A 26,270-nucleotide genomic window follows, 5' to 3' on the forward strand; every position below is an offset into this window, starting at 1 on the left:
GATTTTGCTGTATCAGTGCCGCTTGATTTTTTCATGTTACGGTGTAAAGTCTGTGTGGTTTACACGACAGAGACTAAGGTCCCCTGTGTAGCCTGCGCAGGCTGTTGGACCAAGTGCTGTTGGCCAGCACCCTGTGAAGGCTGGCAGGGCACAGGAGGGGCCGATGTTTGCACATCACCACCAGTTACTCATTTTAGTCCGAGTCGGCCTCAGGGAGAGGCTCAGGATCAATTTAAATATTCGCCACTTATTGGGCACGAGCGGGAATTGAACTCTGGCCGCCCGGGATTTAACGCGTGGCATGCTATTGCCTACGCCACCACTCCCCAGGCACAAATGTCCCACCCTCCCCCCGTGCAGCCTTGCCACAGGCTGTGTTGGGGCAAGTGCTGTTAGAAAGCAGCCGCAGCTGTGAAGGCCGGCATGGCGCACGAGGGGGTGGTGTGGCCAGCAACCCTCCCCACACACGGGGACGCCCCACACACACACACAGGGATAACACACACACACACAGACGCCCCACACACACACACAGGGACGCCCCACACACACACACAGGGACGCCCCACACACACAGGGACGCCCCACACACACACACAGGGATAACACACACACACACAGACGCCCCACACACACACACAGGGACGCCCCACACACACACACACAGGGACGCCCCACACACACAGGGACGCCCCACACACACACACAGGGATAACACACACACACACAGACGCCCCACACACACACACAGGGACGCCACACACACACACACAGGGACGCCACACACACACAGGGGAGCCACACACACACACACGGGGGACACAGCACACAGAGGCAGCTCAGATCGAGAGTAAATGGGATTTTACTGTGGTGGACCAGACTTTGCTATCCGCAGCCGACAGTACCACGCGCCGCACTCTCCGGGCAGAGGAACAGTCGGGAGAGACGTCGCAAACACAGGACGGGGGGGGGGGGGGCGGCAATCGGCACGCACATCTACAGCAACCAAAGAGATATTACTACTATTATTATAATATATACAAGTTCGTCACGTGCTCGTGGTAATCACAAGATACGTTTGTGCTATACAGTACAAATGAAATGCAGCTTCATGCTTCCAACGGTAAAAGCGCTCTTTTCCCCCCTCTCTAACCTCGGTAGCAATCGATCCGTGATGACTGGGGGCACGTGCGTCTGCACCGCTTGCAGTCACAGCCTGGCCTTTTTTTTGTTTTTTGAGACTGGGCCTGGCATCAGCAGCGGGCAGCGGGGTAAACCGCACGGGACGGCAGGAACGTGGGTTTCTCTAAACAAGCAGCAGCAGGGCGACGATGGCAGATAAGCAGAGAGGCGAGCGGGTGAGGTGAGGGGACGGGGCGAAAGATGACGAGGGGGGGTAGGGGTGAGGTGGTGGGGGAGAAGATGACTCCGGCAAGGGAAAAGTGGGGAAAGAAAGGCGGCGGGGGTCAGGAGACGGAGCGGACCGGGCGGTCGATTTCAAACCGACTTGCCATGTAAATACCGGGCCACGACCCGTCACGCGACGACGTTAGAACACACGAACCCGCGTGGGGGGGGGGGGGGCGGGAATCGTTACAGGCCGAACGGGACGCGTACAGGTGAAGCGATTGGACAGGGCGAGGCGAGCGAGGGGAGTTCGCCGTTCTACTCGCCCCCCCTTAGTGCTCTCCGTTGCTCTCCACTGCGGCTCCCTCGCCTCCGGCGCCCGGCGTGCGCGGGACCTTCTTGAGCGGACTGCTGGACACCTGCTCCATGCGACACGGGGGGGGGGGGGCGGGGGGAGGGGGGATTGATCTCGGCTCGCTGGGTCCGAGGCGCGGCGCACAAACCACTGCCGCAACAGTCTGACCGCTGTCTTACACACACGCACCGACAGCCGGGTGACGTCACACAGCTACACACACACACATACTCTCCCAGACGCACGCTCTCACGCACACTCACTTGCACTACCCCGCGCAAAGACAAAGAATCCCCCGTGTAGCCTTAAAAACTGTTGGGGGAAGTGCTGTTGGCGAGCACCGAAAAGCGGGCGGGGTGGCCAACACCACGCCCGGCAACCTTTGTCTCACCAGTGGCGATGTTTACACACTGCACCAGGTACTCATTTGAGGCCGAGTCGACCTAGGGGAGGCCCCGCAGCGGCTCAGATAATTGCCACTGGTGTTGGTGACCGTGAGCGGGAATCGAATTCGGGTCGCCGGGTTCGTAGCGCAGCGCACTAACCGCGACACCGCTGCTCCCCACCAAAACCAATACCCGCCATTCGTCACCAAGCGTCGGCGATGTCACCACGGCACCCATGCCAGGCCAGGTGCACTTTAAGGCCACGTCAAGTGTCGAATGCCCGCTGGCAGGAGGTGACGGGACAGACTCGGGTGCCATCGGTTGACCGACTCACTGACACGCCCCCCCCCCCCCGCACCTCGGGCGGCACGGGCGTGGCGCTGGCGACGGGCGACAGGTCGAGGGGCCCGTCCTGGGCGAGGGCCCGCCGCTCGTACCGCCGCCGGTGCTTGTCGTCCACGTGCACCAGGAACCACGTGCCGGGGAAGAGCCCCTCCTGCGCGCCCTGGGGGGTGTAGGGGGCTGGGGGGGGGAGGGACGACAAGGCCGGACGGGGGGGTTGGTGACGGGGGTTGGTGACGCGCGTGTGTGTGTGCAAGAGGGTGTGTGGAGGAGGTTTGTGAAGGACGCGATTGGAGGATAAGATATCGCTGACGACAGATGGTTTACGGAGTTTACAGCGCAGCGGCGCTGGGGCGCCACCTATAGCGTGCAACTCACGTCCCCCCCCCCCCCCCCATTAGCGGGGGCCGGCCCCCGCCCCCCCTCCACGCACTCTCCTACCTCTCATCTCACTCTACTCCCTTCCACGCACTCTCCTACCTCTCCCCTCCCATCACACTTTACTCCCCTCCACGCACTCTCCTGCCTCTCCCCTCTCATCTCACTCCACTCCACTCCCCTCCACGCACTCTCCTCCCTCTCTCATCTCACCCCACTCCCCACCACGCACTCTCCTGCCTCTCCCCTCTCATCTCACTCTACTCCCCTCTACGCACTCTCCTACCTCTCATCTCACTCTACTCCTCTCCACACACTCTCCTCTCTCTCCCTTCTCATCTCACTCTACTCCCCTCCACGCACTCTCCTACCTCTCTCATCTCACCCCACTCCCCACCACGCACTCTCCTGCCTCTCCCCTCTCATCTCACTCTACTCCCCTCCACGCACTCTCCTACCTCTCATCTCACTCTACTCCTCTCCACACACTCTCCTCTCTCTCCCTTCTCATCTCACTCTACTCCCCTCCACACACTCTCCTGCCTCTCCCCTCTCATCTCACTCCACTCCACTCCCCACCACGCACTCTCCTGCCTCTCCCCTCTCATCTCGCTCTACTCCCCTCCACGCACTCTCCTGCCTCTCCCATCTCATCTCACTCTACTCCCCTCCACGCACTCTCCTGCCTCTCCCCTCTCATCTCACTCTACTCCCCTCCACGCACTCTCCTACCTCTCATCTCACTCTACTCCTCTCCACACACTCTCCTACCTCTCCCTTCTCATCTCACTCTACTCCCCTCCACGCACTCTCCTACCTCTCCCCTCCCATTTCACTCTACTCCCCTCCACGCACTCTCCTACCTCTCCCCTCCCATCACACTCTACTCTCCTCCACGCACTCTCCTACCTCTCCCCTCTCATCTCACTCTACTCCCAGCGATCCGTGCTGCCCACTCCCCGCCCGCGTTTGTCCCAGGCTCCACACCTCCCTCCGCTCAACGAGAGACTCGGCGAGTGACCTCTCCCAGCTAAACGAGCGGAGCTGGAGTTGTGACAATGATAATAACCAAAACACTCAACTGGAGACGTTTACTGCTATAAACTTTTCCACATGTGCGGCAAACCGGTTTTGTAAATTGAACGATTGTAAACACCCTAATTACGCCAACCACAAATTACTCAGGTATTGCTGCTGCCGCTGCCAGACTCGACGCCTCCCTGTGGGCTCTGAAGGGCCATTGCCTGAAATTGTCGCCTATTGTCTTCTTGGTTCTTTCGGTAAAGTCACGTAGAAGGGAAGTAATAAAATAATAAAAATAAAACATAATAAAATAATTCTCACGACGTTTCGGCGTTGTGGCCGAAGCGTCGTGAGAATTATTTTATTATTTGTGTCTGTGTGCGTGAGTTCGCTTACCCAGGTGGTGCGTCTCCTCACGGAGCTTCATGGCGGAAGCGAAGTCCTGGGGCGGCACACAGGTGCGCGCGGAGAGGCGCGCGGGCAGGTCCGACAGGGAGCACAACAGGCGCTCCAGACTCGAGCCTGCACCACCACCACCACCACACACATATCGCCCGTGTTGCCTTTCAACAGACTGTTGGTGAGCAAGGGCCAGCACGGCACAGCACACGAGGGGGGCTGGGGTGGTTGGCACCACGTCCGGCCAGTGGCGAGGTTTCCACATCGCACCAGGTACTCATTTGAGGCCAAATCGGCCTCGGGGAGGCCCAAGACCGTTTCAGATAATCGTCTCTGGCGTTGGTGACCGTGAGCGTGTATCGAACATGGGTCGCCTGGTTCGGAACTGCTACACTACTGCTCCCCGCACAGTACACACACGTGAGCGAGTGAGTATACACCAACATACGTGTGCGTGTTTGAGTAAGTACACACGCACACCCATTGGCTGCGAGCTTGTCTCTGACCTTCTTCCCCATAGACTCCGCGCTATTAACCAGGGTGGCCGCTGGGCTCGAACTGCGAACGTCTCTGTCGCGTGAAGGTGGTGTGGGCAAGCCCGGTGGTGGTGGTGTGGTAGGAGTGGGGTGGTTCTGGTGGCTGTGGTGGTTGTATGGTGGTGTAGGGTGGTGTAGTGGTGGTTGTGTTGGTTGTGTGATCATAGTCGTGTGGTGATGGCGGTACGGCGGTCGTGATGGCGGTGTGATCTCGGTGATGGTGGGAGGCGGTGTGGTTGTATGGTCATGGTTGTGTGACCGTGGACATAGTGGTATCTGTGTGCCCGTGGCAACGTGAACGTGACTGTGGTGGTGGTGGCGGTTGTGCGGTGGTGGTGTTTGTGTGATAGTTGCGGTACTAAGATAGTGGTGTTTATGTGACTGGCAGTGGTACTTTTGCTGGTGGCGGCGATGGTTGTGCAGCGGTGGAAGTGTTTGTGTGATCGCTGCGGTGGCAAGATTGTGAGTGGTGTTTGTGTGATAGTTGCGGTACTAAGATAGTGGTGTTTGTGCGACTGGCAGCGGTACTTTTGCTGGTGGTGGTGGCGGCGATGGTTGTGCGGCGGTGGTAGTGTATGAGTGATCGCCGCGGTGGCAAGATCGCGAGTGGTGTTTGTGTGAGCGTGGCGGCGGTGCTTTGGTGGTGGTAGCGGTTGTGCGGTGGTCGTGGTGGCGGTACCTGGCGTGGCATCCGACGATACTCGCAGCGAGTACATGGAAGCGGCGAGGCCGGAGCCGTAGGAGAAGACGCCAACACGAGACCCCGCCAACGCCTGCGCACAGTTCCTGCCACCACCAAAGACAAAGATCCCCCGTGTAGCCTTTAACAGACCGTTTAGACAAGTGCTGTCAGCGAGCAGCACCGATGAAAGTCGGCACGGCGCACAAGGGAGTGGCGTGGTTGGCACCACGCCCGGCCACCTTTGTCTCCCCAATGGGGACGTTTACACACCACCGCACCGATTTGAGTCGACCTAGGGGAGGCCCAGATATTAGCCGTCACACTGTTATTGGTCCGAGAGCGGGAATCGAACTCGGGTCGTCGGATTCGAAGCGCGGCGCAGACCACTTCGCCGCCACCGCTCCCCACTTTCAGAACGGACGTCCGGCAACGTCGCGTGCTCATCATCGTCCGCGTACACCATCCAGAGAAGGCTAATAAGCGCGCACACGCCGCGGTAATAACCGGGGCGGCCCGCCTTGATCCAAACCGCGAGCCTCCTGCAACAAACGCGGCGGCGGCGCCAAATAGTTTCCACGCGGTGGGACGGGGTGGGGGGGGCGGCCCCCCCCTCGTTAATATCGACCCGGAGCGATCCTGCCTAAGCTGCTGCACTTGGGAGACGGCTACCCCCCCTCTCCAACTACCCCCCCTCTCCAATTTGACGTTCTCCCACGCCTCAGGTTACTGCAACAACAAGTCGATGGGGGGGGGGGGGCGCCGGCCCGGCCCAAGTTGTGCAACGCGTGGGGTGCCGGTGGTTTACATTTTCCCTTCTCGCTAATCTGCCCGCGGTCTGGGAGATTTAGGTGAAAGGGTGCTCGCGATTTTGTGTTGTTTTTTTTTTCATTCTTCCTGGCACAGCATCGGATATCTGCCACGTACGTCGCACAAAGACAAAGGTCCCCCTCCAACCCCCCCCCGTGTAGCCTCTGTTGGGGCAAGTGCTGTTAGCGAGTGGCACCTAACAACAAGGCAGGCACAGCACACGAGGGGGTGGGTGGCCAGCACCACGCCCGGCCGCCTTTGTCTCTCACCATTGCTTTTACGCACACCGCACCGGGTACGCAATGAAGGCCGGGTCGATCTAGGCGAGGCCCAGGACCGGTTCAGGTATTTCGTGGCGTTGCACGCCAACCACTGCACCACCGTTCTAGGGGGTTACACAGACCCCGGTCATCGTGACCTCCCCTCTCAATACCCTTCAACGCCCCCCCCCCCCCCACCACCTAGCCCACTCTCTGCCAACCCCCGCCGGCATCCTGCGTTAACCAATCGTAAGGCGTGCGTGGCGGCATTATTGTTCGCAAAGCGTCGATTCGTTGGTGAGTATTTGCACTGGAGTATTTGCGTTGGCGAGTATTTGCCTTGGGGAGTATTTGCCTTGGGGAGTATTTCCCTTGGACTGTGAAGACGCGGGTCAAGGTGTCGCCCCGGCAGTTTGCCTGACGTCCCCCCACACCGAGGGGAGTTTCATAGAACCTGCGCGGTGATTCACCAACCCTCGCCTGGATCACAGTCGCGCGTGCGCCACCACTGCCCGGGTGACGACTGTGGTACTTGATGATGGTGATGATGACGATAGTGATGATGACGTATGTATATATTTTGAACTTCTTTCACACTGCACGTAGCCACCCGTGCTAATCTGAGGTGCGGGGGAAGGACAACTAACTAAACACGAGAAGGAGTAACCGAATGAACAAGCGGACAAGATGCCTCCTTCACGTATCTGTCCTTTCAAATAAAACAAATGAAGTTAAACAACAAGAGATCGCCCGACCAATTTATGGGTTGGGGGGTGCGGGTGATGAGGTGGTGTTAGGGGGTGGTGAAGATGACAATGATGATGATGATGACGATGGTGATGACGATGGTGATGACGACGGTGACGATGGTAATGATGACGATGGTAATGACGACGATGACGATGGTAATGATGACAATGGTGATGATGGTGACGGCGATGGTCGCGGAACGTACTGCGCTAGCAGCGAGGCCAGGCACCCGTAGACGGAGGGCGTGTACATGTTCCCGTTGAGGTTGGAGACAAGCAGCGAAGGCTGCGTCTTCTGGACAAACGTCTCGGAGCTGGCCTTCATGAAGGCCTTCTCAACGTCGCGGTCGAAGTACGTGTCCTCCAGCTTCACCGTCCTGCCGGCACAGAGGTGGAGAGACGCGGGAGAGCGAAGAGAGGGAGAGAAAGAGACACGGGTGAGATTGCAGGCCGAGGAGACATTGGTGAGCTATGAAGCTGTTTCACACATGTCCAGTAGGTGCGGGTCAAATATTAACAATAACAAACAATTCAAAAACACAATCGGAATGCAAAGTACATAAAAGGTAAGCAAATCACAAAAATAATTTCACTATTTTTTATTTTACCAGGTAAAGCCCACGGAGCTATTAGCTTCTTATTCATAAGCGACCTGATGACCACAAACGATATAATCAACAAAGTGGCTTATCATGTGGAAATTTTTAGCGGCCAAATTGGTCTAAACGCATTATGTTGATTCTAAATGTGGAGAGAAAAACCGGAGGACCAGGATAAAAATCCACGCGACCACGGGGAGAGAGACACGCAAACTCCAAATATACAGCAGGCGTCAGGGTCGGGATCGAACCCACGACCTCCTGTATACTAGGCGAGGTAGTTAACATCTCCCGGCTACCGTGATGATGATGATTAGAGAGAGAGAGACACGCAAACTCCAAATATACAGCAGGCGTCAGGGTCGGGATCGAACCCACGACCTCCTGTATACTAGGCGAGGTAGTTAACATCTCCCGGCTACCGTGATGATGATGATTAGAGAGAGAGAGACACGCAAACTCCAAATATACAGCAGGCGTCAGGGTCGGGATCGAACCCACGACCTCCTGCATTCCAGGCGAGGTAGTTAACATTTCCCGGCTACCGTGATGATGATGATTAGAGAGAGAGACGCAAACTCCAAATATACAGCAGGCGTCAGGGTCGGGATCGAACCCACGACCTCCTGCATTCCAGGCGAGGTAGTTAACATTTCTCGGCTACCGTGATGATGATGATTAAGAGAGAGAGACGCAAACTCCAAATATACAGCAGGCGTCAGGGTCGGGATCGAACCCACGACCTCCTGCATTCCAGGCGAGGTAGTTAACATTTCCCGGCTACCGTGATGATGATGATTAGAGAGAGAGACGCAAACTCCAAATATACAGCAGGCGTCAGGGTTGGGATCGAACCCACGACCTCCTGCATTCCAAGTGAGGTAGTTAACATCTCCCGGCCACCCTGATGACAATGAGAGACGCAAACTCCAAATATACAGCAGGCGTCAGGGTCGGGATCGAACCCACGACCTCCTGTATACCAGGCGAGGTAGTTAACATCTCCCGGCTACCGTGATGATGATGAGAGAGAGACGCAAACTCCAAATATACAGCAGCAGGCGTCAGGGTCGGGATCGAACCCACGACCTCCTGCATTCCAGGCGAGGTAGTTAACATCTCCCGGCCACCCTGATGACAATGAGAGACACCAAACTCCAAATATACAGCAGCAGGCGTCAGTATTGGGATCGAACCCACGACCTCCTGTATACCAGGCGAGGTAGTTAAGATCTCCCGGCCACCGTGGGGGCATTCACCTGAAGGCGTCGAGGCCGGCGTATGGGCCCTGCTCCGTGTCGGAGCTCGGCTCCGACAGGAAGTCGTTGAGGGCGAGGCGAGCGACCGACTTCTGCACGAGCTTGCAGTAGGGCGAGTGGAACACCATGTGGTCAAAGTCGGCCAGAGTGAAGTGCCGCTCTTCCCCGTCTTGCGGCCCACGGAGACAAAACAACGACGACGATAAAACTTTCAACTCAACTACGAACCATTTTTATTTTACCACGTAAGGCTCCATTGAGCTATGTAGCTCAACGAAGTGGCCTTTCGTGTGGAAATATATAGCAGCCAAAATACTCGAAACGCGTGACGTTGATTCTAAATGTGGAGGGAAAAATCGGAAGACCCGAAAAAAACTCCACGCGACCACGGGCAGAGAGAGAGACGCAAACTCCAAATATACAGCAGGCGTCAGGGTCGGGATCGAACCCACAACCTCCTGTATACCAGGCGAGGTAGTTAACATCTCCTGGCCACCGTGATGATGATGATTAGAGAGACAAGCAAACTCCAAATATACAGCAGCAGGCGTCAGGGTCAGGGTTGGGATCGAACCCACGACCTCCTGCATACCAGGCGAGGTAGTTAACATCTCCTAGCCACCATGATGATGATGAGAGAGAGACACGCAAACTCCAAATATACAGCAGCAGGCGTCAGGGTCGGGATTGAACCCGCAACTTCCTGCATACCCGGCCAGGGAGATAACATCTCCCGGCCACCGCGACGGCCTCGTCTTAAATCGCTGCCGGGATCGTTCGTCGCGTGCGCAGGTTCGCTGCGTGGGGGAAGGCGGCCAGAACCGGGTTCTCACCTTTCTGCCACTGCGCCTGGACCTTGCGGCGGTACGTGTGGTAGCAGCGGTCTAGGGCGTTGAGGTAGCACTGGATGGACAGCTTGCCGTCCACCACCGGGTACTCGGACAGCATGTCCGGCTTGTAGAAGTCGTACGCGTGCTGCATGTGCGTTGCGCGCAAGCCTGGCGGCGCCGTCACGAGGACGACGGAGAGGGGGACGCGGGAGTGAAGAGACGCAACAACACTGTTGGCGGCAAGTGGCGTCGTCGCGAGCCGTGCGCGCGCTGTGCGTGCTGTACATGCGACGTGCCCAGGCCTGACAGTGTTACCCACACTTGACCCCACCCGCAACACACGACGAGCCGTTTGTACCACTGGGTGGACAGGGGGTGCTGGGGAGGAGATTTAGATACTGATTAGAGGTAATTAAATTAAGCGTCTATTTGAGTGCCTTTGTGGGGAGCGGTAGTGTTGCGGTTAGCGCGCTGCATAAGCTGAATTCCGGCTCATGATGATTATCTGAATCGGTCCTGGGCCTCCTCTAGATCGTCTCCGTCTCAAATGAGTATCTGGTGTGGCATGTAAACATCGCCACTGGGGAGACAGAGGTGGCCGGGCATGGTGTTGGTCACCCACCCCCTCGTGTGCAGTACCGGCCTTAATTGGTGCTCGCTATCAGCACTTGCACCAAACGTCTGTTGAGGCTACATCGAAGATTTTGTCTTTGTTGTGCTCGCGCAAAAATCTCGCAACGTCGATTGATGGGTGCGATTGTGAGGAATACAAACCCAGACACAGAGACCCACAGACTCGCACAGAGACCCATAATCACACAGAATCACAGAAACCCACAGTCACATAGACTCACACAGAGACCGATATTCACAGAGTGGCCTTTTGCTGACCGTGACGCTCGTTGGGGTCACCGTGACATTCGTTACGACGCGAGTGGAGGCGCGGCGCTCCTCACCTCTCTCGATGACCAGCGGGGCGTTGGGGCCCACCAGCATGGCGACAGCGCCGGCGCCGCCGGTGGGGCGTGCGCTGCCCGTCGCGTACACCGCGATGTCTCCGGCCACCACCAGGGCAAAGCGACCTGCGGTGCACGGGCGTCGGGTCAACGCAAGACTCGCGATCTGGATTCAAGACAATTGGTCCATCTGTTGGGCGAGGGTGTGCATCTATCCGTGCATAGTGCCCACCATCACTCGACAACACTGCACACCACTCAACACCACTGAACACCAACCACTCAACACCAACCACTCAACCTCTACGCTCCCACCGCTCAAAGTCTCACACCACCCAACACCGCATACCACCGCACACACGACTGCCCGGCGGTGATAATTTTCTGGCACGCACACAACCACCTCTTCAATCACCCCGACCAACATCGCGACGCACGCGACAGCAACCGGACCCACCCGGACCCTGCTCCTCTCCATATCCCCATGTCACCCCTACCCCCCCCCCCCCCCCCAGTGAGCCTGGCTGGGGGTGAGCGGTGGGTTTGAAGGTTGAGGCTGCCAAACAGTCCCGGGTTTAGGCCGGGACAGTCCCCAGAAGTTTCAGAAAGCCTGTCCCGGTGTCACCCCGCCCCCCAACCCCCCGGGAGCTTTGACTGTCAATTGGGATTTTGTCTCCAGTTTAAAACGTTCTGGCCTCATGTTGAACCCATGTTGCTGGCAGGGGGAGGAGCTAGCGACTGAGTAGACGGGGCTACCTGAGCAGTGGGCGGGGCCGGCAGAGCAGAGGGCGGTGCTAGTGGTCGAGTGGGCGGTGCTAGTGGTCGAGTGGGCGGTGCTCGTGGATGCACGGGCGGGACTATGCCAAGCTCACCATGCGTCCCAGTTGAGCCTCCCAGGTTGAAATTTGGCCTCAGCCGTAGAGGGAGTGGCTCGCAATCAGAAGGTTGCAAGTTCAAATCCCGGTTAGGGTGTCGATAAGGGCCATCATCCCTCCGGTGTCAGTAAAGTGCAGAGCGAGTACCACTTTGTGGAGAATTCAACAGCGAGTGGTTGTACTTGATGAGACGCATATCATCCCCCCCCCCCGCCCCCGTCATAGCAAAGTGGACTTTCCTCCACTCGCTCAGTAAATGACCTCTGCTTCCAATGTTCCATTCGAGCAGGAAATCAGTGTCTTGTGTGTTTTTTTTTAAGGAAGTTAAAGTGGCGATTGGGGGGCTGCATACAATTGGTAAATGTGGGGACGGGTACGCGCCCCTTACCATCCCAGGCGCTGGATTCGACCCAGTTGGCGGCGTTGAAGAGGGCGGCTGTGCCGCCATAGCAAGCGTTGGTCGTGTCGATGCCCTCCACGTCGGTGTTGCCCGACTCCTCGAAGAGCTGCATGAGAACGGTCTTCACCGACTTGGACTTGTCGACCAGCGTCTCCGTGCCCACCTGCGCCACCGGCATGACCGCACGCCGTCGTCACTCGCAGCCTCCACCACCCCCGTCACTCACTGCCTCCACCACCCCCGTCACTCACTGCCTCCACCACCCCCGTCACTCACTGCCTCCACCACCCCCGTCACTCACTGCCTCCACCACCCCCGTCACTCACTGCCTCCACCACCCCCGTCACTCACTGCCTCCACCACCCCCGTCACTCACTGCCTCCACCACCCCCGTCACTCACTGCCTCCACCACCCCCGTCACTCACTGCCTCCACCACCCCCCGTCACTCACTGCCTCCACCACCCCCGTCACTCACTGCCTCCACCACCCCCGTCACTCACTGCCTCCACCACCCCCGTCACTCACTGCCTCCACCACCCCCGTCACTCACTGCCTCCACCACCCCCTTCACTCACTGCCTCCACCACCCCCGTCACTCACTGCCTCCACCACCCCCGTCACTCACTGCCTCCACCACCTCCGTCACTCACTGCCTCCACCACCCCCGTCACTCACTGCCTCCACCACCCCCGTCACTCACTGCCTCCACCACCCCGTCACTCACTGCCTCCACCACCCCCGTCACTCACTGCCTCCACCACCCCCGTCACTCACTGCCTCCACCACCCCCCGTCACTCACTGCCTCCACCACCCCCCGTCACTCACTGGCCTCCACCACCCCCGTCGCTCACTGCCTCCACCACCCCCGTCGCTCACTGCCTCCACCACCCCCGTCGCTCACTGCCTCCACCACCCCCGTCACTCACTGCCTCCACCACCCCCGTCACTCACTGCCCTCCACCACCCCCGTCACTCACTGCCTCCACCACCCGTCACTAACTACCTCTCCCATCTTATCTCACCGCTCCCCTGCATGCACCCTCCTACCTCTCCCCTCTTGCGTACACGCGCCTCTATGCGAGTCCATGGGGTCTCTATCGATGGGTCTCGAGATGAATCTGTACCGACTGTGGATCTCTGCAAGTCTGTGGCTGTCTCTGTAAGTCTACGGGTCTCCATGCGCATCTGTGGGTTTCTGCGAGCCTTACGGGTTGTGCGAGCTCGTGTGTATGTGTGCGCACGCTTGTGTGTATGTGCGTACGCCTCTGTACGTGCTTGTGTACGTGCTTGTGTATGTGTGCACGCGGGCGTGTGTACGTGCTTGTGCACGCTTATGTATGTGCTTGTGTACGTGCACACAAACACACGTCATTGTGTGTGTGCGCGCGCACGTCACCTCGAGCCGGCCGATGCTGCCGTAGCTGAGGCCCGCGCGCTCCATGAGCCGCTGCGTCACCGTGAGGCACAGCGAGTTGATGTCCTCGCGGTCGGTGCAGAAGCCCATTCGCGTCTGGCCCAGGCCCACCGTGTACTTGCCGGCCGGCACCCCGTCGTAGCTCTCCAGCTCCGCCTGGTCCACGCACTGCGCTGGCAGGTACACCTCCAGCGCCAGGATGCCGACGTCCCGGGGCCAGCTGCCCCCTCCCTGTGCTCCGGTCTCCATCGTGCTGGGCATGCTGACGCGGCGACAGCAAACGGGCGGGCGGCAACAGAGATTAGAGACGGGAAGGGGTGGGGGGGGGAGCAACGATTTATCCGAGTCACACGTGCGTGTCAGTCTTCTCGTTATCGCGCGGAGAGAAGAATGAGGGGACTTTCTACGGCGTGCGGGTCGTGCGGGCCTTATGACTATACTTCACCGTACTGGCCACCGTGTGTCGGTGAAAAAGTGGGAGGAGGAGGAGGCGCACCCGAGACCGATTCGGATATCGCTTAGCCACCGATGTTAGCCATGGGCGGGAATCGAATTGAGTGTGCTGGATTCACAGTGCGGTGAGCTAAATACTAAGTCACCCAAAATTATCTGAATCTCAAGACTCTTTGTCAAGAGGACCCTGCTACATTGGGTTGTGTGACCAAATGGCACGAATGGGAGTTTGGCTTCTCCGAGAATCCCCACCACATCGTAATACGACAGCGACACTCAAAGCTCCACATAGATGCGATTCAATCCCCCCGATTGGCTACGTGCGGTACGCGAAAGAAGCTCAACATTCGTACATACAATTCGGCGAGTGGAAATCTACCTGTGAACCACACCCATTGGCTGTGCTGTCATCTCCTGTTACCTCGCACAGGCCTCAAGAGCCAAACGCCTGCAGTCATTTTAACCCGTGACGCGCTGGCAGCCGGCGCCGCTGCACAGAGAGCGTGCGACTCAGGGGATGAGCCACAAGAGGAGCGGGGAAGGCAGCAGCCACGCGATGAGCCCGTACCAACAACAAGTGCAGTCCGACCTCTGCTTCTATAACCATACGGACGAAACAGGTGGAAGTCCGCATCTTTGCTGTGCCGCCATCCGTTTGCGAGCCACTAACCCTAACCTAGCTGCCTCCACGGTGCTGGACTGCAGCACACGTGCAGAGTAGCCGCCGCCACCGCTGACCAATAGCTGGCGAGCATCCGCAGCTACTCATCCGGTCGCTAACCGGGCTCAAACGTGCTTAGCTTTCCGAGATCTGACAAGATTGGACGGGGCACTCACGCGAGGGCTCGGATCGTGCATTATTTAGCGACTTGCCATTTCCCCTACCGTGCACTGCGATTGTGTATTGTGCATTGTTCGCCGCTGTGACTTGCTGACGCGTCCATACTGGACATCTGGTGATAAAAAAAGCTTCGTAACTCATCGGATTCCTCCTCGAGGCTAAATAGAAAATAAATATATTCTGATTCTGAGCAATGGTTTTGTGTGTGCGTTGCGGGGTTTTCTCCGGGTTCTCCGTTCTCCTCCCACACGAAGCCAAACGACTCGTCGCATTATTCACGGGATTCTGGCCCAAACATCCCAAAGCGGCAGGGCCCTCGTGCGCAAGGAGACTTGAGACTCGGTGAGGGTTTCAAATTTGACATTCGCTTGCGGAGCGCAAGTCACTCTCTAAACAATGCACCCACGGTCTATCCACTCCCGGATGAAGGTTTCCCCGCATGCTATCAGCATCATCCACGGCAAGGACATCTGTGAATAAAAAATAGCTTTATTGCTCATCGAATACCTCCAATAATAACGCCAGCAATGAGCTCAGACCCCCAATGCCTGACCACAGGCACCCGAGGTGATCGCAGTCATAACCGCCAACTCCCCAGCGATATCCCAATCCCTGACACAGGTCACGGGGACCCCCCCCCCCCCAGATCCCAGGTCCACTTAACGACCCCCAGATCCCAGGTCCCCTCAACGACCCCCAGGTCCCCGGTCCCCTCAACGACCCCCAGGTCCCCGGTCCCCTCAACGACCCCCAGATCCCAGGTCACCTCAACGACCCCCAGGTCTCCGGTCCCCTCAACGACCCCCAGGTCCCCTCAATGAACTCCAGGTCCCAGGTCCCCTCAATGACCCCCAGGTCCCCTCAAGGACCCCAGATCCCAGGTCCCCTCAACGACCCCCAGGTGCCCGGTCCCCTCAACGACCCCCAGGTCCCCTCAATGAACCCCAGGTCCCCGGTCCCCTCAACGACCCCAGGTCCGAGGTCCCCTCAACGATCCCCAGGTCCCCTCAACGATCCCCAGGTCCCCTCAACGACCCCCAGGTCCCAGGTCCCCTCAACGATCCCCAGGTCCCCTCAACGACCCCCAGGTCCCAGGTCCCCTCAACGACCCCCAGGTCCCCTCAACGACCCCCAGGTCCCAGATCCCCTCAACGACCCCCAGGTCCCAGGTCCCCTCAACGATCCCCAGGTCCCCTCAACGACCCCCAGGTCCCAGGTCCCCTCAACGACCCCCAGGTCCCAGATCCCCTCACCGACCCCCAGGTCCCAGGTCCCCACAACGATCCCCAGGTCCCAGGTCCCCACAACGACCCCCAGGTCCCAGGTCCCCTCAACGACCCCCAGGTCCCCTCAATGAACCCCAGGTCCCAGGTCCCCTCAACGACCCCCAGGTCACAGGTCCCCTCAACGACCCCCAGGTCTCAGGTCCCCTCAACGATCCCCAGGTCCCCTCAACGATCCCCAGGTCCCAGGTCCCCTCAATGAACCCCAGGTCCCCTCAACGACCCCCAGGTCCCCTCAACGACCCCCAGGTCCCAGGTCCCCTCAATGATCCCCAGGTCCCAGGTCCCCTCAATCACCCCCAGGTCCCCACAACGATTCCCAGGTCCCCTCACCGACCCCCAGATCCCAGGTCCCCTAAACAACCCCCGCCCTAGTTACGACCTCTCTCTCTCTCCCACACACCCCCATTGAAGCCCTAACCCCCGCGCGCATCTAACGGGACTGCGACCCCCCAAAGACCCTTGGGCAAAATCCCCCAAATGTTTGAAAACCCCCCCCCCCCAGCCTCCATGATTGTTATAAGGGACGCCTTATAAATGTAAACCAACATTTTTTTTTTAAATCACCTCATAAATAATTGCCGCCTGTGTAAATCCCTTCACGGGGGCCTGCGAACGCGGGCCGCACAGACAGAGGGAGACGACAGCGCTCGTAGATTTGTGTTTACCTGCTAGGGCGGCGAGGCGGCTTGAGGGAGGATGAGGAGGATGATGATGATGATGATCCAACAGCCTCTTCGTCTTCACACCGAGAGATACCCCCGTCGACTGCCTTTGGGCTTCTTGTAACTTCCACCACCGCCGCCGCAACCAACCCGCGTCTCTCTTGTCCACTGCACAGGACCGGAGACTTCACTAAGAGCACGGGGGAAGGGGGGGGACTGGAACCAGCGCCGTGAGGGGTGAGGGCGAAGTCGCTGAGGGAGGCTGACGGTGAGGCGACTACCACCCCCCAACTTCCCCTACGACCACCACGTGGTTTCTCCCGCGCGCTCACACGTGTGAGGGGGGGGAGGGGCTACCCCGTGACGTCACGGGCGCTTAGCCAATTGCGGCGGGGCTCGCCACGGCACCGTGCGATGGCGCGAGGCGGAGGCGACCAATGAGCGCGCGTCAGGAGACACCGCCGCGCGCTGCTGCCACGCCCCCCCACACCCCCCCCCACCTCACGTGAGGGGCGGGGCTTAAGAGGGGGGGGTGGAGGGGAGGGGCCGACGAGACGCATTGAGATTCGTGCATAGACTGCAAAACGGTGGCACCCACCCAGCCAGCCCCCTATGATGATGATGATAATTCATCATTGAGATGTCTAATGCGGTATTCCATCCGAGGGTGTTCCCAATGCGCATTGCATGAAAAGCAGGAAACAAAACAGCAAACAGAATCAGGGGCAAGCGGCCGAGCTAAAGAGGCTCACGTTAAAGCGACTTAAATATATCTCCTGTGAAGAAGGCCGTTGGTCCGAAACGTCGCCTGTAATTTTTTTTTACATTTTAAGGCCACGCCAGCACACACACAGAAGAGTGCTGATATTGACGAATGTGTCGAGTTTTGTGTTGTTTGTTAATTTATTCCAATTGCTCGCGATGGAATATTTTTTCCGCCTCCACGATTTTAGAATCAAAGTGCGTTTCAAAGTATTTTGACTACTACCAGACACGTCCACACGGTAAGCCCGCCCATTTCGTTGAGCTATCTGAAATAAAAGCTACTGTTTAGCTCAGCGCGCCTTACCTGTGCGCCTTTTGGCGTCATCTGGTCCAACACCATGCGAGACTAGGCTCTAAAGAAAGCTGTCTCGGGTGTGGACCAATCAACTTCAAGGACAGTGCATACATTATCAGAGTTATGTCTTTTGTTTGTATTATGACTGCAGGTATTGCGGTCTATGCAAACATGACTCCTTGTAAAAAGGTGTCAGTTTTGTTGCCAGATAGAAGGGTAAAAAAACTATTATCAAAATAAAAATAGTTAAATAGAAATAGTTATTCTCCATCAAGCGTTGTATCCCGTGTCAGATTATCCGTGTAGCAAAAGTAGCTGCTACATATGCAGCTACGGGCCCCGCACTTTCAAGCTATCAATTCCGGTTCAGTGAGTCTGCACTTGCTCTATTACTATAGTACTATACCGCCTTCAACTTTTATGAACGACTGGGTGTTCAAGGTTAGAGATTTTTCGTATTATCTGGCTGTATAGCAAATTTAAAAAATACAATTACTTTACTGTGAAAGTTAACAGTTTATGTGTTTTAATATTTCCGTGCTTTTTTTGTATTTAGTGCTCTTTATAACATATGCAATGACAGGGTGCCACCTATCAGCCTGAAGGGGTAAATGCGGTTATGGGCATGCAGCATATGTAGCTATATTCTTGGTTATTTCGGTAAAGTCACGTAGAAGGGAAATAATAACATAATAAAAATAAAGCAATACAATTCTCACGACGTTTCGGTTGCAACACAAGCAATCGTCAACAGGTGTGAAAACCACAGCAAGAAAATTTGAAAAAAGTGGCGTTTTTTTATTTTCTTAGCAGTGTTCATTAGGACGCTGTCTTTCCGACAGCTCTGTTCTTCACCTGAGGACGGCTGCTTGCGTTGTGGCCGAAACGTCGTGAGAATTTTATTATGTTTTATTTTCATTATTTTATTATTTTCCCTTCTACGTGACTTTACCGAAAGAACAAGAATACGAATCCCTGCAGTCACGAAAGCTTTAAATCGACATCACATGTAGCTACTTTTGCTCCTAGGATAATCCGGCACTGCGAGTACGTGCGCACATTTGAGACTTTTGAAAGCCCTCGTCATCGACAGACATCGGCCCACGTGGGTTGGGGCAACCTGTGGCTCCTTGCTAAGTGACGTCACTAATTATTGCGGGTCTTTAAATAGAGGCTGCCTAAAAGAAAAAAGTTAACACTCATACGGGACTATCGTTTTTTTAATGAAAAAAAAAGAAACGGATAATACTATATTGTAACGTGATAACAAATCTGACGTTAATATCTTCAAAAGTCTAAAAGTCTCCCACTTCTTCTTGGTTCTTTCGGTAAAGTCACGTAGAATGGAAAAAAATACTTTAGTTGTTTACGTGGTGGTTTTAGTTACGGCAGCTACATACTATTCTTGATATGCAAATTATTTTGTCAAGGCGCCCTTCCCCCCCTTCCAACCTAGCATGGTGCTGTTTCATTCAGACGCTGTCTCCCCGACAGACCTGGTCTTCACCTCGAGGACGGCTGCTTGCGTTGTGGCCGAAACGTCGTGAGAATTATTTTATTATGTTTTATTTTATTATTTCCATTCTACGTGACTTTACCGAAAGAACCAAGAAGATGAATCTCTGCAGTCACGAAAGCTTTAAATCGAGAAGTCTCCCACGTGTTCGCCATAATTGTCAACGCGTGCCTGTAATCTTCTCCCGGTGGTCTCCAGAGCCAGGAGGAGGCAAACTTCTTGTGATGTTGTTGCAAATTCTCAGAAGTGTTAACACTTTTTTTTTTAATCACCCTGTATTGAGTTTTTTTTTTTAGAAAAATACCGAATTCTAAAGAAATGGCTGTTCCAATTACGTTGGTTTTCGACACATGGCCCATGGTCAATCCACTGCTGGATGAAGTAATTCAAGATCACCCCACCCCCCGGCCGCCTGGTTAAACAAAACAACCTGACAGTTGAGACCTCTCACAATCCTGCACCGCAACGTAGCTACGGACATCTGTGAAAGAGCTTCATAGATCATCGGATTCCTCCAGTGTAATAATCCACCCAGCACCTTGCCCACGAAGCGATCTCCACGCTTCCATCTCCTCCCCTGTGGAAGTGCTGTCAGACGCGTTCCATCCCTTGGGCCTGCCGCTCCTGTATTAGTCTCGACCATGTGCAATCAGTGCCCATAACCGGGGAATCAGTTTTTTTCAGTTTTTCAGTTTCATTTATTTGGTATAGCCCTGTGAGCCATTCGGCTCTTGAATCGGGTGCAACCGCAACAAACAAAAGACAAAAACATGAACAAGGAAACATATTAAAGTGACTATGTGCAAACAGAAATTCCAGGAAAAAACAGCAAAAATATTCAGAAAAAGCACCGTACCCAACGCTGTGTGCAAAAATCCCAGTGGGATGCAAGTCAGGTCAGCACTGTAGTGCGTAACCACTGCACCACCGTTCCCCGGCCCGCACAATGAACCGATATATATACACACACACACCACCCACCGCTCTCGCTTAAACGCCGAGATCATTCAGCAGTGGGTAGACCATGGGCGAGGATTGGGATCGCAATTGGGTGGGTACTTGTAAGACAAATATGTCTTGATATCAGGGGCGATCTGCGGTGCAAAGGTTGAGAGCACAAAGGTCAGTGCTGGCGAAAACGAACTCGCAAAACAAACAGGAACATCGAGATGGGACTTCTAAAGAATGCCTCGTGCCCTGTCCCCCCCCCCCCCATATGCGGGGAACTCCCCCCCCCCCCTCCAGTCAACCGTGCTGCCGGCTGCCTGCTCACGTTAATCTCACCCCACTCCCCCACCACGCACTCTCCTGCCTCTCCCCTCTCATCTCACTCCACTCCCCTCCACGCACTCTCCTACCTCTCATCTCACTCTACTCCCCCACCACGCACTCTCCTACCTCTCCCCTCTCATCTCACTCGACTCCCCTCCACGCACCCTCCTACCTCTCCTTTCACTCCACTCGCCCACCACGCACTCTCCTGCCTCTCCCCTCTCAACTCACTCCACTCCCCTCACGCACTCTCCTGCCTCTCATTTCACTCCACTCGCCACCACGCACTCTCCTGCCTTCCCCTCTCAACTCACTCACTCCCCTCCACGCACTCTCCTACCTCTCATTTCACTCCACTCGCCACCCACGCACTCTCCTGCCTCTCCCCTCTCAACTCACTCCACTCCCCTCCACGCACTCTCCTGCCTCTCCCCTCTCATCTCACTCCACTCCCCACCACGCACTCTCCCTACCTCTCATTTCACTCCACTCGCCACCACGCACTCTCCTGCCTCTCCCCTATCAACTCACTCCACTCCCCCTCCACGCACTCTCCTGCCTCTCATTTCACTCCACTCGCCCACCACGCACTCTCCTGCCTCTCCCTCTCAACTCACTCCACTCCCCTCCACGCACTCTCCTACCTCTCATTTCACTCCACTCGCCCACCACGCACTCTCCTGCTCCCCTCTCAACTCACTCCACTCCCCCACCACGCACTCTCCTGCCTCTCCCCTCTCAACAATCCACTCCCTCCACGCACTCTCCTGCCTCTCCCCTCTCATCTCACTCCACTCCCCACCACGCATCCTACCTCTCCCCTCTCATCTCACTCCACTCCCCACCACGCACTCTCCTACCCTCCCCTCTCATCTCACTCCACTCCCTCCACGCACTCTCCTACCTCTGATTTCACTCCACTCCCCCACGCACTCTCCTACCCTCATTCACTCCACTCCCCTCCACGCACTCTCCTAACCCTCCCTCTCATCTCACTCCACTCCCCTCCACGAACTCTCCTGCTCTCCCCTCTCAACTCACTCCACTCCCCTCCACGCACTCTCCTACCCTCCCTTCATATCACTCCACTCCCCTCCACGCACTCTCCTACCCCTCCCCTCTATATCACTCCACTCCCCTCCACGCACTCTCCTACCCTCCCCTCTCATATCACTCCACTCCACAGCACTCTCCTACCCTCCCCTATCATCTCACTCCACTCCCCTTCACGCACTCTCCTACCTCTCCTCTTCATCTCACTCCCTCCCCTCCACGCACTCTCCTACCTATCCCCTCTCATCTCACTCCACTCCCCATCACGCACTCTCCTACCCTCCCCTCTCATCTCACTCCACTCCCCTCCACGCATCTCTACCCTCCCCCTCATCTCACTCCCCTCCCTCCACGCACCTCCTACCTCTCCCCTATCACTCACTACCCTCCACGCACTCTCCTACCCCCCCTTTCATCTCACTCTACTCCCCACCACGCACTCTCCTACCTCTCCCCTCTATCTCACTCCCTCCCTCCACGCACTCTCCTACCCTCCCCTCTCATCTCACTCTACTCCCACCACGCACTCTCCTACCCCTCCCCTTCATCTCACTCCTCCCACCACGCACTCTCCTACCCCCCCTCTCATCTCACTCCACTCCCCTCCACGCACTCTCCTACCCCTCCCCTATCATCTCACTCCACTCCCCTCCACGCACTCCTACCTCTCCCTCATCTCACTCCCCTCCACGCACTCTCCTACCTCCCCTCTCATCTCACTCTACTCCCCACCACGCACTCTCCTACCCCTCCCTCTATCTCACTCTACTCCCCACCACGCACTCTCCTACCCCTCCCCTTTCATCTCACTCCACTCCCCACCACGCACTCTCCTACCTCTCATCTCACTCCACTCCCCCACCACGCACTCTCCTACCTCTCCCCTCTCATCTCACTCCACTCCCCTCCACGCACTCTACTACCCATTCCTTCTAACCAGCAAGCCACTGCTACTAGCCATAATATAACCAGACGCACGCCCTAACCATACCGAATTAGTTGCGCACTGGTACTTGCCCTAACCATGGCTCACTAACCTGTGTGTTTGCTATGTGTAGGATGTGCTGGCTGTGTGTTTGCTATGTGTAGGCTGTGTGTAGGCTGTGTGTTTGCTATGTGTAGGCTGTGTGTAGGCTGTGTGTTTGCTATGTGTAGGCTGTGTGTAGGCTGTGTGTTTGCTATGTGTAGGCTGTGTGTAGGCTGTGTGTTTGCTATGTGTAGGCTGTGTGTAGGCTGTGTGTTTGCTATGTGTAGACTGTGTGTAGGCTGTGTGTTTGCTATGTGTAGGCGGTGTGTAGGCTGTGTGTTTGCTATGTGTAGGCATGTGTAGGCTGTGTGTTTGCTATGTGTAGGCTGTGTGTAGGCTGTGCAAGAGGGCAAGGTAGACATGGAGTAGGGGGAGGGGGAGTAGGGAGAGAGGGGGGGTAGAGAGAGGGGGTAGTAGAGAGGGGGAAGAGGTAAGAAGGAGGAGAGCAGAGCGTGAAATATTTTGTGAAATATTTCATTTTAAAAAGAGGGGGGGGGGGGGCACATGAAGCAAAGCATTTAAAAAACACAAAAAACCCCTAAATGATGAACGAAGCAAAGTGCCGACTACACCGAGCATCGTCTTGCTTCCTCTCATCGTAACACAGAAGGGAGGCCAAGGCAGGGGCAGTGGTTTCGTGCACTGCGCTACGAACCCCGGCGGCCCGAGTTCGAATCCGCTACGTCGTCTCCGCTCGAATGAGTACCTGTTGCGGCGGTGTTGTGTAAACATCTCCACGGCCTTCTTAGGTTCTCGCTAAAAAGCACTTGCCCCAGCGGTCCGTGCAGGCTACATGGGGGAGCTTTGTCTTTGCAGTGCTAGGATGCAGGAGCGCTGTTCGCCACTAGGCGGCGCTGCAGTAACGATACAAGAACCAGACACGCACCGATTTTTGGCCGATTTTTTGACCCCCACCCCCCCCCTCGTCAACACGGCCGTCCAAAAAGTCCGACCCCACCCTCTCGAATATGACGTCACAAAGCTCTGCCCCCCCTCCCCCAACAAAAAAATGCTTCAAATCGCTTTAAACTATTGTCATTGTAGTGCGTATATTTAACGTGGCGCTGCACTCTGATGTTGTAGGAGGAAAACATTATTAAAACGTTCTATTTCATTAAGTAGAACGTATTCTTGGTTATTTCGGTAAAGTCACGTAGAAGGGGAAATAATAAAATAATCTATATATCAAATCGCAATCTGTCTGTCTGTCTGTCGGTCTGTCTGTCTGTGTGTGTGTCTGTGTGTGGTGTCTGTCTGTCTGTGTGTCGTCCGGACCATACGCAGTTTCATTGGACGAAATGTGAGGGATTTGCGAGACGCGATTGGTCCGTTTGGTTTTCCACGGCGGTTGCCCCTGGCAACGGGTAGCGACGCATTTGCTGCAGGGTGGACGCCATTTTTAATTCACGTTAAAAATATGCGCACGCATTAACACGCGACTCTGAGGTAAATTCATCAAAGTTTCACGTCCTCTTCACTCCCCCCACACCCCAATGTGTGCAATTACTATTATAGGCTCGGTAGATAATAAAATTATAGCGATTACACAGTATTATTGTAGCGGGGGGGGGGGGGGGGGGAACGGCACCCGTACCCAGCCTCAGCCGGGTGGGCAATTTAGGCGAGGCCGGAGGCTCTGCACGGTACTAGGCCTCGACACCCACCACGCGACTCTGAGGTAAATTCATCAAAGTTTCACATCCTCTTCACTCCCCCCCCCACCCCAATGTGTGCAATTACTATTATAGGGTCGGTAGATAATACAATTATAGCGATTAGACAGTATTATTGTAGCGGGGGGGGGGGGGGGGAACGGCACCCGTACCCAGCCTCAGCCGGGTGGGCAATTTAGGCGAGGCCGGAGGCTCTACACGGTACTAGGCCTCGACACCCCACCACACTATAGGCCGTACATATTACTGCACAGCGGCCGAGGAGATCGTGGCTGGGGGGGGCAGGGGTAGCAGCCCATCTGTGTATATATGTAAGGTTATTAAGAAATATATTTTTCACCCGGGCAACGCCGGGTACTTATGCTAGTACAAATATAAAACAATAAAAATTCTCACGACGTTTCGACTGCAACACAAGCAATCATCATCAGGTGTGAAATCCACAGCAAGAATTTGTTTTCACTTTTTTCAAATTTTCTTGCCGTGGATTTCACACCTGATGATGATTGCTTGTGTTTCAGTCGAAACGTCATGGAACACGCACACACACGCGCGGCTCTGTTAAGCGACGTTTCTGGCAATAGCCCATTCGTATGAGTAGTTAACCTATCAATTCTAAGACAAAGCCTTCACTGATAATAATAATAACAACAATTTCCACCTAAACCAATTTGCATTAGAACTAAAATAACAATAAAACAAATATTTACTTATCAATTCTAAGACAAACCCTTCACTGATAATAATAAAAACAACAATGACCACCTAAACCAATTTTCATTAGAACTAAAATAACAATAAAACAAATATATTACTTATCAATTCTAAGACAACCCCTTCACTGATAATAATAAAAACAACAATGTCCACCTAAACCAATTTGCATTAGAACTAAAATAACAATAAAACAAATATATTTACTTATCAATTCTAAGACAAACCCTTCACTGATAATAATACAAACAACAATGACCACCTAAACCAATTTTCATTAGAACTAAAATAACAATAAAACAAATATATTTACTTATCAATTCTAAGACAAACCCTTCACTGATAATAATAAAACAACAATGTCCACCTAAACCAATTTGCATTAGAACTAAAATAACAATAAAACAAATATATTTACTTATCAATTCTAAGACAAACCCTTCACTGATAATAATAAAAACAACAATGTCCACCTAAACCAATTTGCATTAGAACTAAAATAACAATAAAACAAATATATTGCTGCCACTTCACTTTCAGATTGGCTGGCTGACTACCCCGGGTGCGCTGATCATTGTAACAATTAGCTAAATAATAAAAACAATCAACACATTCATCAATAACAACAACACCACCGTGTGAGTGCGTGGCTTTAAAAATAAAACACTGTGTATATATTCTAGATTTGAAGCTTTCGCGACTGCAAGGATTCATATTTTTAGGTTTTTTCGGTAAAGTCACGTAGGTGAAAAGTTAAAATTATAAAAGTTAAATAAAAATAAAAATAAAAATCACGACGTTTCGGAGGCAACACAAGCTTCCGTCTTCAGGTGGACTGTCACAACACGATAGCTGTATCAAATAAAGGCTTCATACAGCTTTCGTGCTGTGACGGTTTACATGAAGACGGAGCATGTGTTGCCTCCGAAACGTCGTGATTTTAATTTTATTTTAATTTTATTTTATTAATTTTTATTTTTTACCTACGCGACTTTACCGAAAAAAACCTAAGAATACTGTGTATATATAACAGGCAACGTTTCGGGCAATGGCCCTTCTTCGTAGTACTGGAATAGCTCCGGCACATTTGCGAGCGTACTGAAGGGATGGCAG

At 54.9% G+C, this 26,270-nt stretch overlaps 2 protein-coding genes across 3 annotated transcripts in view; one reads left to right on the plus strand and one right to left on the minus strand.

The window, feature by feature from the left end:
- Positions 1-844: 844 nt before the first annotated feature.
- On the minus strand, positions 845-17,114 carry LOC133349570 (hydroxymethylglutaryl-CoA synthase, cytoplasmic-like). 2 transcript variants are annotated; one of them, XR_009755962.1, is made up of 12 exons: positions 16,846-17,114; positions 13,583-13,862; positions 12,172-12,346; positions 10,909-11,034; positions 9,956-10,120; positions 9,123-9,291; positions 7,471-7,641; positions 5,446-5,552; positions 4,228-4,353; positions 2,447-2,610; positions 1,611-1,766; positions 845-1,565 (listed from the first exon to the last, which is right to left on the minus strand). XR_009755962.1 is itself a non-coding variant. In XM_061563143.1 (11 exons), exons 2-11 carry the CDS (start codon positions 13,859-13,861, stop codon positions 1,680-1,682), a joined length of 1,569 nt encoding a protein of 522 aa, XP_061419127.1. In that variant the 5' UTR covers position 13,862; positions 16,846-17,114; the 3' UTR covers positions 845-1,679. The 2 variants fall into 2 exon arrangements, 1 of the variants encoding a protein (XP_061419127.1); XM_061563143.1 differs by having other exon boundaries at positions 845-1,766.
- Positions 14,571-26,270, plus strand: part of LOC133350711 (uncharacterized) — a 42,933-nt gene continuing 31,233 nt past the window's right edge. Inside the window, exons 1-3 of the mRNA XM_061565370.1 lie at positions 14,571-14,673; positions 15,548-15,868; positions 16,084-16,258. Of these exons, the coding sequence (XP_061421354.1) occupies positions 14,571-14,673; positions 15,548-15,868; positions 16,084-16,258 (599 nt within the window). The remainder of the gene's footprint in view (positions 14,674-15,547; positions 15,869-16,083; positions 16,259-26,270) is intronic.

This window comes from Lethenteron reissneri, chromosome 4 (assembly GCF_015708825.2).
Source record: "Lethenteron reissneri isolate LAM-NWPU_2019-01 chromosome 4, ASM1570882v1, whole genome shotgun sequence".
Taxonomy (NCBI): Eukaryota; Metazoa; Chordata; class Hyperoartia; order Petromyzontiformes; family Petromyzontidae; genus Lethenteron; species Lethenteron reissneri.